Source organism: Toxotes jaculatrix, chromosome 13, assembly GCF_017976425.1.
Source record: "Toxotes jaculatrix isolate fToxJac2 chromosome 13, fToxJac2.pri, whole genome shotgun sequence".
In the NCBI taxonomy this organism is placed as follows: Eukaryota; Metazoa; Chordata; class Actinopteri; family Toxotidae; genus Toxotes; species Toxotes jaculatrix.
This window is the reverse complement of record NC_054406.1, coordinates 16,102,888-16,115,022: the sequence shown is the minus strand read 5'-3', so window position 1 is coordinate 16,115,022 and position 12,135 is coordinate 16,102,888. Positions and strand designations below refer to the sequence as shown.

Here is a 12,135-nt window from a genome sequence, read left to right as displayed (position 1 = left end):
AGACCAGCGCAACATGGCACCGTAAACTGTGACTGTTTAAGGAACCATGTCGCCGCTTGTTGGAGCTCGTCTGAAATCGTGGATTGAAATGTTGTGTGTACTCACTTTTCGTAGAAAGTCCAGAAAGCCGTTTCCAAACCGCCTGTCCAAGGTGAGCGGTGCGATGGAAACGCGCACTGAGGCTGTGTGCGCGAGCGTGTGCGCAGGCATGAGCACAAAGTGGCGTCTGTGGCTCACGAGGTGGAAAGGCCTCTGTTGCAGCATCTGAAGAACAGAGATTCACAGGTTGATACACTTGGTCTGTTTCCCTCAGTGCGCTCACATTGTCTCCATACTCACTCGGAAACTCGGTGGAAGTTTGCGTTCCGCGCACACGCGCTCTCCTCTCCTCCAAACCGGCGCAGTAATGGCTGACTCAGTGGACCGTGTGGTGGTCTCAGTGGTACCGTGGTTTAGCTGAACTACGAGCTGAAACCAGCTCCAACACACGGCTCGGCGTCCGGTTTTATCAGGTTATGCTTTGACTCAAAGTCCCGGGTCTTGATAAGGTCCTGATGAACAACAGTATCTCACAGATTTGAATGAACTCACAACCAGCGTCTCCGCGTCCACTTCTATAAGGCATTCTCGCGGCCTGTACCTGTCCCTTTTAAGTCCCACCCTCTAACAACCAGGTGGGTCGTCATCTCTGATTGGCTAATGATTGGCCAGTGACAATTGAGCCAGACCATAATATCACAGGTCATGTGTTACGAAACAAAACATAGAAACCAATAGGGATGTGCGATGCTGCAAAACTTGGTATGATCCAATACCAAGTAAATAAAGGGCCAGTACTGCTGATACGCATACCAATATCAATACTTTTATACTCAGAAAAGCAGCTTATCTACTTTTGTGTAGTTCGGAGCATAGCGTCATAATTTATGAAGTGAATGCAATATGCAATTGAATTTTCATTTTCATTGAATGGTTTGATTTTGTGATTTTTACATTTTCAAGTAGTTGATCATGATTATATCATAATAAAACACAGGATAAAGATTTTAGGCAAATAAAAATACTTTTTAAATCAAAATTAAAATTTTACCTTTTCATTTAAGATTTTTGTTCAGTTTTTTGTTCAGAAACAATATATAAATACAATATAACAAAATAATATCAACACTATAAAAAAATAAAAAATTGCTTGCATTACACACAGTTGTTTGTGAAAAATAAAATCAATAGTGCAAATAAGGAAAGTGCAAATAACTAAACAAAAGCAAAAGCTACTATTGGCTGTCATTCACAACCTTTGACTAAGGTTCCTGTCCCCATGTTTAGAGCCACAGATTTATAGGTTTTTGTTCAGAAACAATAACATGTTTACATTTTTCCCTTTTATTGCACTTGCTGCAATTGCAATTGCTGACCACTAAATCTGTTACTGTTACTATTTTTATCTATTTTATATTTGACTTTTACTGCAGTTATTATGACTGCTGTTATCACTGCTAATCACAGTAATAATCTGTCTGATCCTATGAATGGATCTAATGTGCCTGCACCATGTCAGGACACTGGAATCCTCACAGGACTTTGTTTTCTCTTGCTTTTCTCCAAAAATCCCCTTCTCGATTTACATTGGAGTAAATGGAGCAGTTGAGAGCGACTCATGTCTGTAAAAGGCAGACTATACAAAAACCGTAAATCCTACAGATAAAGTAAACACATTGTGAGAAAGAAGACAAGTGTGTCTACTAAGTTGGAGAATATCACTGTTGTTGGTCACAACCTTAACATGCTGCAGCTGCAGTCAGCTAACTGTATCTCACTAAATATTTCAGTATTTCTTTATAGGAAGTGACAGTGCATCTGTAGTAATAAACAAACTGTTTAATATATTGTGGAAAAGGACCCAAGTTTTTCCAGGTTTGTTTGGTGGAACTAAGATGAACATTGTACTTGCATTTATAGGTTTTGGCCACAAGAGGGCGGCATTGGTTAAGCTTGCGCTTTAACTTGCTGTAAAACTCTTGCTAAGAAAAACTACTCCCTGTGTTACTCTTGTGAGTAAATAAGACCAGAAGTGTGTTTGTTGTAGTGGATAGTGAACATATCATTTTATAGCATATTTCACCTCATTATTTTAGAATAATTATCTCAGTGGTAATTCAGTGGTAATTCAGCCTGATGAATATAGTTTAATTACCATATTCATTACCTTAAGGCAAATTGAGCTTATGATTTAGCCCAATATTTCATATTTGAGCGCAACTTTAGCTCTTTTCTCAAATGTATATATTTATATCTAAATAAATTTGTCATGGGATTAGTGCAGTTCATTTTCATATGGGAAGCCATTGCTAAGCTGCTGCCGGCGATCTGAGGGGGGGTGGGGGGTGAGGCAGAAGGGAAAATAGATATGGGAGGGGGGTGAGTATGGGGGGGGGTGGATTTACTGGGACTCAGACAGACAGCAGACCGGCTGTCCCAAGCTGCGCTGATCCTTCACTCTCCGGCACCGAGCTGCAGTCCGCCTGCTGCCTACCCTTTATCATCGCCCACCTGCCTCTCCGAGAATAACAGCGGCACCAAAAAAAAAAAAAAAAAAGCTCAGGGCGAGCACAACGAAAGTAAGGAGGCGAGACAAGATACTGATCGGGGGCTTCCCATCCCGTTCTTTTCGGCATCCAAACCCCCCTCCACCACTGTCCTGCGGGAGGACAGGCTGCGCGCAGGGCGCACTTGGCGACCCAGGGTTTGTTGTCGTTACCAGGAGCTAGGAGCGCTCGGCGAGTGGAGCCACAGCTGGTACAGCTCTCTGTGAACCGGGCTGCCCCCCTCGGAGGAGCCACTTGCATGGATGCACCATGGCCACGTTTGTCTGCAGGGTTCAGTTTTTAGATGACACCGATCCGTTCAACAGCACTAATTTCCCGGAGCCGACAAGACCACCGCTGTACACCTTCAGGGAGGACATTCCGCTCATCAACCAGTTAGCAGGCGTCCACCGGCTCCTTAAAGCTCCACACAAGGTATGGTAAACAACCGATCTCAGAATTACTTACGTAGCTTTATTAAAATAGGTGATATAGATTCATTAGAGGAATTTTAAAGTAACATATCCCACCATAAAGCCATATAAGATCATTAGAGACTCAAGGACAAATACCAAGTTTAACAGAAATAAGTTAGGCTTAATCTTTAGATTCAAACGCACATTCTTGTGAATACATAGGTTTAAATCCAGGCAGCATGGTGTCGTTTTGCGACCTTTATGACTGCTGTTTTTCACTTCAAGCCTAGTGCAAATAAACTTCCATACCCACCATTCACAGGCTATTTTGAGAACACATGCAAGCACAAGTGACTGGCTCTCCAGACCCAGGACTGAAACAAGGTTGCAAATGTTTGCCTCAAAGCCCACAGCAACATCAGACACACTTGTTTTTGACTAAACACCCATGCTTGGCATACACTGGCTGTGCTGAAGTGCCATTGAGCAAGATGCTGGATCTGGAGGACACGCTAGAAATATTTGGGGATCTCCAAAGTGCTACATTTCCTTGCAATTAAAGTGAATAAACCTGCCTCGTCACTTTGCATCTAACAGTGACAGGTGGTTGCAAAGGCATTACTGCAGCTAGTTATATTCTCAGCTGCCTCAGTCATACACAGTACTACACAATAATAAAGCTCGGGAACCCGGCAAAGCTGAGAAACAGATGATCAGATTTGGTGGGAAGTGTCAGATTAGGATGGGTGTGTGAATGAGAAAAAAAGTGTGCGATGGAGAGGAACAGATTCCATTTTCAGTGATTTTCAGTGTTTACAGCAATCCAGAAAAAAAGCAGCCACACATTCCTCACTGACAAGATTGACTCAGACACACACAGACACATGAACACACCCACAGAGGCCTTGTGAGTAGAATAGATACTAAAAATGACCTTATTATTTTGTGAGTAGATTCTGTACAATTCAAGCAGCTGGAGATGTAGATTTGAGAGTTGAAAAATAAAAGTGAGACAGAAGGAAAGACAGAGAGAGCGAGAGAGAGAGAGAGTTCAGCTGCTGGCTCACATCTCTGACAGCAAACCAGCGTTCAACAGCAGAGTGGTTTTCCAGACCGAGTAGATCTTTTGCTGCCCCATCTTTAAAAGCCACAAAACAAATGAAAAATGGCCCACAGCACAGGAAAGCTTATGATTACAACCTATACAAGGACAGATGGCACAGCTTGCGTTTGTGTTTGCAATTTTGTTCACATCAGGAGGAGGACTGCGCTCAATGGCGACTAGATATTGCGCTTAGATTATAGGGATGAAGCTCAACTGTAGCAAATTTGCCCAGCAGACTGCCCAGATCTAAAAGGTGGTGTCTAAAAGGCTCGAGTGTTATTATATTATTGGAAAATGTCGAAACGGCTCAGTTTTGGACCATTCTCTGATTATTTTCAGCTGCTTCTTGGTCTTTCTTTGTTAAAAACACTCTCTCTCCCTTTTTGTCTTAACCTTCTGTGCTCTTCTCTCAGAAAAGCCTACTGTATTATTATGTTGTGATGGTAGAGCTCTGTGTATGGCTGGCTGGGCTGCATGTAAAGTATAGGTCACTTGTCCCAGAATTCCTGTGGCCGGGGCCTGGATCCCTGCGACACTTTGTTCTCCTCACTTTGGGTGCTGTGGTTTTCCTGACCTCTTCCTCCACCTCCTCTTCCACCTCTCTGACCATGCACCAGTTTGTACACTCAAACACATTCACTCATAAACACACACACACACACACACACACACACACACACACGGTTAGAATGGTTTGCCAAGGCTAAATCGGTGTACATGGGATGTGTCATTTTGTCCAAAATGCTTAACAAAGAAGTTTCCTTTAGATTCTCACAGACGAGATAACATCTTTCCTCCTCAGTCTTTCAAGAAATTAACATAAAATGATAAAAGAAGGAGTTTAACATCTACCCTAAAATGTAGAGACTGGGGAGTTTAATTAAGCGCTTAGACAAGTTACACTCTCAAAATGATTTATCTCCTGTTCAGCTCAGTGCAGAAGCTTCATCATCAGTCAAACAGCTATAGTTTTGCAAAGAAAAACTCCCAATCCCCCTTGAAAAACAACAAAACCCAGACTCCACAGCTTAACTTTTATTTCATTACCAAAGGGTTCCCATTAAAGCAACACTGGGAGATTTAATAGCTGTGTAGAACACGCCTTCCCCCACGCTCTTCAAAGAGCCTGATCCTCTGCAGCTCTGATTCTGACACAAAAAAGTTCTTAAAAACTCATTGTCTAAGTTACGTAAGGGTGTCGTTAACTGTCGACCCACCGTGATCGCCAGCAGGCTCGGTGTTGTTTTAACGTGTATGTAATTACTCCCCCTACACCCCCACCTTTTTTTTCCCCTTTCCCTTGCTCTTCTGGGAGAATTTGATTAAATATGTGTAAAGTATACAAGCCACTAAGTGTTTCCCTGGCCCGTCCTGGAGCCTTGAGTGTGAAGAGTCTGCGGTTCCTTCTGGAGGCACCTCTGTCCCGGCTTCGTCCAGTATGATGTGTTTTGTTATGTTGTTATTCCTATTACCCAAAGGCAAGTGTTTAAGGAAACAGACACCCTTTGGAGGGTGAGCTGTTAACATATTGGGTTTCAAATTGGTCCGGGGGATCACTTCTCGCTGTCCAAGCAGTAATTAAATGATTGAGTAATGTGCGAAGATAAAATGGAGCAACATAAGAAAGCAAGAAGCTGAAAGTGAAGTTGGCAGTGAGGCTCTGTCTTGGGAAATGTGTGTGAGAATGGGGGATTTTCAAAGAGATAAGAACAGCTCCACTGTCAAAGGGTAAAACACGCTGTTACAGACGGGTGGAACACAAATGAGAATGCTGAATAATGCTGAAATGTTTTTGTCTTATTCCTGCATAGGATTCAGGGCAGTGGGACAAGGCATGATTAACTCCACCCACTGTTTCCACCCCCCTCCTCTACTTGGTCATTTGGATTTACCAAATCTCACAGGCTGTATTGGCACGAGAAGCGTAAATAACAATGGCATTGTACTGGGGTTCAGTAGCTGATGAAAGCCATGCTGCTGTCTACTGTCATTTCCATGAGCTCAGCTGTACTTTATATTTAGTGCTGATTAGGTACACAGTATATTATAGTTGGTCTACATGGGAAAAGATGGCTATGACAGCATTTTATTTGGCCTGACTGACTAAAATTTCAAGTATGTGTAAGCTAAGTGTGTGTTTTGGTTTGCGGATTAGCAGTTTGGCGCAGGTGGATTAATGTTGCTGTGCAGGGGTGACGGGAAACTGGAGCAGAACCCAAAGTCACCTTAACGTAGTGCTGCAAAACTCATTTGCAGTACAGAGCTTTGATTCTCCTTTGTAACACTTTGACCTGTTCACTGCCCCCCCCCATAAACTCCAAGCCCCCTGCGGACACACCCACGTTTGAGCTCCCATGTGCATGCTGCCTCAGAGCAGGGTAAATATAGCCAGGTTATATTTATGCTGTGAGTCCACCCGACAGTCCGTCTCTCTGTTTCCGAGTGAAAGGGAGGGACAGACAGAGTGCAGCAGCATGTCTTGTGATCTGAGGGCTCCGTTGGTCAGTGTGTGTCGTCATGCAACTAGACTTGGCAGTTGGGGGGGGGGGGGGGGCCTTTGGCAATACACCAGAGGCCAGGCTAGGTTAAACCCACGGGTACCATCGAGGTGCTAAATGAGTGAGTCCACCCGACAGTCCGTCTCTCTGTTTCCGAGTGAAAGGGAGGGACAGACAGAGTGCAGCAGCATGTCTTGTGATCTGAGGGCTCCGTTGGTCAGTGTGTGTCGTCATGCAACTAGACTTGGCAGTTGGGGGGGGGGGGGGGGGGGGGGGGGGCGTTTGGCAATACACCAGAGGCCAGGCTAGGTTAAACCCACGGGTACCATCGAGGTGCTAAATGCTAATTCAACTCATGACTCTGATCTCATTCACCTATTCATACAACAGCAGCTTTAACGCTAAGTTGCCAAGCTCATAGCTGGTTGTTGCAACATAATGATGTATGTTACTTTTTATGAGATGTCTCTGGGATGGCAACTTGCACCTGCTATCAACTTGTGACTGTACCCATAAACATCATTGCCAGTGGAGTGCAGATATATTACTGTGCACCTGGTCTTAAGCTCAGCAGGGTTTCTCATTACACAGCACAGTGGGTCAATTCTGACATACGCCACTCTGAAGTGTTACCTTAGATCATGCAGTCGCAGATGGGCTGGTTCTTGAGAAGTGAAAATCAGGAACATGGCACAATCTGTCATATGCATTAATGTACATATGTAAATTATGTATGTGGGAATGGCTGTGATTGCTCCTTTCAAAAACATGCAGACCTAAATGTGCTGTAGCTTCATATCATACACGATTTGAACAATATTTAAGTGTCATATTCCTCACAGCTGGTATTTAAATGCTCTAAAGTCTCTCTTTCTTTTTCTGCTGTCCTCTCTGGTTTTAGTTTCATGTTCTGCAGCCTTTACGGCTATGTCTCTACTAGTTAATTCCCTTAACAGCTTTGAAATGTTGAAAGCAAAGCCACACCACATATGGCTCTCCCCCCTTTCATGGACCACGGTACACTCTCGTGTTCAAACCCCTGCCCTGTAAACTGGCTTCATTTTACAGGCTCAAATTGTTTTTAAAAAGGGTGTGAAATGTGGAGAGACATGGTGAGGGAACATTAAAAAAGTTAGCCCAGAGACCAGTGTCATTCTTGTGAGTGGTTCATATGTAAGTATATCACTGCCAGGGAGGTTTCACATGCCACCATGTATATCCAAGTTCTCAATCATATTTTCCATCGCTAATATAGGTTAGCCAATTTTTTTAAGTGGGGACTACTTTAGCTGTAGTATTTCCCTCTTAGTTTAAAGTTAAATCTAGTCCAGTATCTTAGTTCAGGTCCGTTTCATTCATTAAAACTGTGGTATTAAAAAGATTTCTGTCCTCCTTTCCACAGCTTGATGACTGCGCGCTTCAGCTCTCCCACAATGGCACCTATCTGGATCTGGAGTCCTCTCTGGCTGAGCAGAGGGACGAGCTAGAAGGCTTTCAGCAGGACGACACAGGGTGAGAGTGACTCATGCTTATACGCTCAGTCACAACCACACTCTGTAACACACATACACTTTCACTCTTCTCCATCAAAATATCTTTAATCATTTGAGCCAAAGTGTTGAGTCCCCTTGCCTTTTCTTTCCCTCTCTCTCTCTCTCTCTCTCTCTCTCTCTCTCACACACACACACACACACACACACACACACATTTTTCTGAGTTTCTCCATTCTTATAAAATGGGAAGAATCACAAGCTGCTGGATACGGACTTCTTGGAAGTGCAAGTTCACGGAAAGTATGAAGCGCTCTGGAAAGTGAGACAGATGTGCCCTCGCTTCCACAGCAACAGCTCTTCTCTCACTGTACTTTTATAACGGTTTGTTATTCTGGTCTTCTTTGTGAAAAGATTTCACAGTTCACAAACCTGTCAATTCTGGATGCGGGAGGAAACAACATAACCACTTTGTTACAGTACTGCCGTGAATGATCACTTTTTGGGTCAACAGGAGAAATGGAAAATGGAAATCTGCTTCTATGGCTCAGAATTTTATATAGCAGAAAACTATAAAGCAGAAGTTCTAATCCACCTAGACCCTGACACATCTTGTCATGTGACCAGTTTAGTACATACAATAGCCACACTAATAAATATTTGGCGTTTGCTGTGTGAAATAGCACTTCTAAAAGACCCATAATAACTCTGAGCTGCTGTTGCTGCTTTGATGCCCAGGTGTTGTAACTTCAGCTAATTAGCTGTATAACAAACAGTTGAATATAATCTGCTTTCGAACGATGTACAGCAGCATCATTAGTGGTCAGTTATTAAGTTCAACAGGCTTTGCTGTTGAGGCTGAGTCACAACTTGAGAGGTGTACATTGTTTTCAGCTGTTGCCTCCAACATGGGCATTATTGTGTCACCTAAAAGCCCTTTATATACACAGAGCATTGTCATGCTGAGCTCTGGGAAATACACAGAGAAGGCAGCTGTTAAGTGGCTGCATATGTAAGTGTGTGACAGTGTGCGTTTGTGGAGCGTTGTGGTATGTTGATCTGTTTGGGGACTGTGGGGCGGCAGCATGCTAAGTGATGGCAGACCCACAGAGCCGGGTTGTTCTCTGTGTCTGTTTGCGTGTGCTTGTTTCCATGTGTACATTTATTTGTTTGTCTGTGTGTGTGTGTGTGTGTGTGTGTGTGTGTGTGTGTGTGTGTCTTTGTTGTGTTCCCGATGAGCCATTTGACAGATGATGGACAGGTGAATAAAGGCATGTGTGTGGGTTTCTGAAGTGGCTGAGATCTTGCAGAACTGGTTGGATTGGACGGGCCTGTCTGTGTCATCCTATCAGACTGAGGCTTTACCAACGTCCCACTGCACTGACAGTAGGAAGTGAATCACACGTTGGATTGGGTTTGACCCCTTCATGGCGAAAAAAATCACAAAGGCTGAGGATGGATGCTTCTTACTAAGCCTGTCCTGTCCTCCCTGTTTATGAACACTGTTTATATAGTGTCAAAGATGAATAAAGTAATCACACTCAATATCTCAGCCTCACACTGCATCTTTTACTTGTGCTTTAGAGTCAGGCAGGTTTTGACAGCTGCTGTAGCACCTTAAAGACATACTTAATGCCATACCAAACGTCAAGTAGTGACTGTAAATTTAGAGACTGAGTAGATGTGTCCAGCTGTTATGGTACTTTGCTGTATTTATAGCTGTTAGCCACATTAACTGTTTTTGCCTACTGAATCTAAGGCCTCTCTAATTTCACAATAATAACAACAACAGCTTAGCCTTTTGAGTGTCTTGGAATCACAGTGATTACCTTTTGTTTACTGGTGTTATACATATGTAAATAAAATTCTATTTTCACTAGTTTTTTACAAACCTCAACTCAAATGCTGAAACTTGCCTTTCAGGGAAAAATGGGCAGAGTTTTATAAAGAGCACTTTGGTGTCAACTAATTTTCCCTCAGAATTTATGTTCCCACGCATCAAAATTGTGTTGAGATTCCAGCTGTGGCAGGACACTGCTCACCACAGTTGACAGTAAACAAAGTCCTCTGGTGACAGGACAGCTGAGAATATGCTTCCACTGGAGGAATGTGAAGAGGAAAAGGGGATGAAAACTGCTGTAGATTATGATGGAGGCATTTAAAGAGACCCCCACCCTTATTTTCTTTTTTATCCCCACAGATATAAATAAAAAATGTTAAATCCTCTAGAGTACTCTCACACCCAGTGCTCACCAGTTTGAGTCACTTTTTTTCCCTGCTTTGACTGTCACTTCTCACGCAGCAGATTATCAGAAAGGTACGAAAGATGAATTTGTTGTATCAGCATCTCAACAGATCGTGTTAACATTTTGCTCTATTTCCGAGCAAAACTGATAAACAGAGCTAAACAGAGGGATAGGAGGCCAGCTGCTCTCTTGTTTGGGTGTATGTTATTCTTACCGCATGTTATGCCAAACGAGTGTCTTCCAGCAGCGTGTGTTATCAGAGCAGCTTGGCTTGGATGCTATCGGCATGTTAGTGATGGACGTCAGTGATCAGCTCCCACAGATTGGAGGATAAGGGCTAAGGTTGGGAGAGAGAGTACTTTCATGTTTACGTGTACTCATTTTGTTTTCCCGCTGGAAATATGCCATGTATGAATGTGTGCTCATTGGCACAAGGGTATGTGGAGGCGTATAGGTGTGTTCATGTGTGTTGTGTCTGGTCCTGCAGTTCTGCTGTCTGTCCTCAAGGCTCAGATGTGTATCAGTATAAGGGTACTAATCTAATGCAGGCCGCCATTTGTCTTTACCATTCCCATCATGCCAACAGGTTTGCACCATAAAATGGTCTATCATAACAAATCCTTAAATCATATTATATCATAAAATGGGATTTTTTTTTTTTTTTGTGGCTTAAGTAACAAAAATACTTTAAACAAGACAAATCATTTGGCTGGTGCCAAGAAAATTAGACTTTATTCCAGAAATGAAACATTAGCTTTGGCCGTTAGTCAAATTGTTGTTTAATTTACTCTGCAGCTTTTCATGAAAATATTTTTGAATCAATAATAATTCAGTTTGCTTATCTCTTTCTTGCTCCGCTCTCTTTTTTAGGTCCAGAGGGAAGAAGCACAGTGTTATTTTACGGACCCAGCTGACCGTCCGCGTACATGCCTGCATCGGTGAGTGCTGTGTGACATGTTTATATGTGTGTTTAACACGTGTTTCTCCCTGGGCACGCACACACACACACACATCAGCAAGCATGAGAACACATTGTACCAAATGTTTAGGTGGCTGTGCAGGGGTTTACATGCGGTACAGGCCGGGGTCAGAAGTGAGACCTCCAGCTAAAAGATTCAAGATAGAAGAAAGGATTAAAAAAAATTTAAAATGTAGCTGCACAAAAGGGAAATATGTCATGATAGGAAGAATGAACTGAATGATGGAAGAAGGGAATGATGGGAAATGTATTTGAGAGGGTGACTTGCTGTCAAGCAACACAGAACCAACAAATCTTTTTAAACATTATACTACAGCATGTTTTTATCTCTAATATCAGGCCGTGTTGGATAAACAACTAGCGTGCTTCATGGTGAGAGCACAGACAACAAACTCATCCAAGTGAATCTTTAGTTTTGTTTATGTACACATAAGTTTTCACATCTTTCAGTCTTTCAGTCAGTTGGTCCAGACTGTATACTAAATTTGGTACAAACATTCATGTCCCCATCAGGATCAGTTGTAATAATTGTAATAATCGTTTGCGTTGTCATTAAAATGAGTCAGAATTTATCCTCACAGCTGTGACAATATTTCATTTTCTCACTCTGAGATAATTTTACTTGTCAGCTTGGCCTGTCACTTAATATCTGCTACCATGGGTCTATATTAATGATCTAGAAAACACATGGATGATTGATTACGGCCTCTGTGCTCTTATTACTTTAAAGTGGCTCTGATTGGCAAGAGCACAGTCATATAACAAGCAATGTTTTCCTTTTACTTCTTTCTTGTCTTATGCGAGTCTTTATCGGCC

At 42.7% G+C, this 12,135-nt stretch overlaps 1 protein-coding gene across 5 annotated transcripts in view; it reads left to right on the top strand.

Moving 5' to 3' along the window:
* The first annotated feature begins 2,472 nt into the window (after nt 1-2,472).
* Nucleotides 2,473-12,135, top strand: part of fhod3a (formin homology 2 domain containing 3a) — a 50,203-nt gene continuing 40,540 nt past the window's right edge. For all 5 annotated transcript variants that reach the window (XM_041052994.1, XM_041052993.1, XM_041052992.1 and 2 more), the window contains exons 1-3: nt 2,473-3,020; nt 8,007-8,116; nt 11,211-11,278. In XM_041052994.1, the coding sequence (XP_040908928.1) occupies nt 2,856-3,020; nt 8,007-8,116; nt 11,211-11,278 (343 nt within the window). In that variant the 5' untranslated portion in view covers nt 2,473-2,855. The remainder of the gene's footprint in view (nt 3,021-8,006; nt 8,117-11,210; nt 11,279-12,135) is intronic.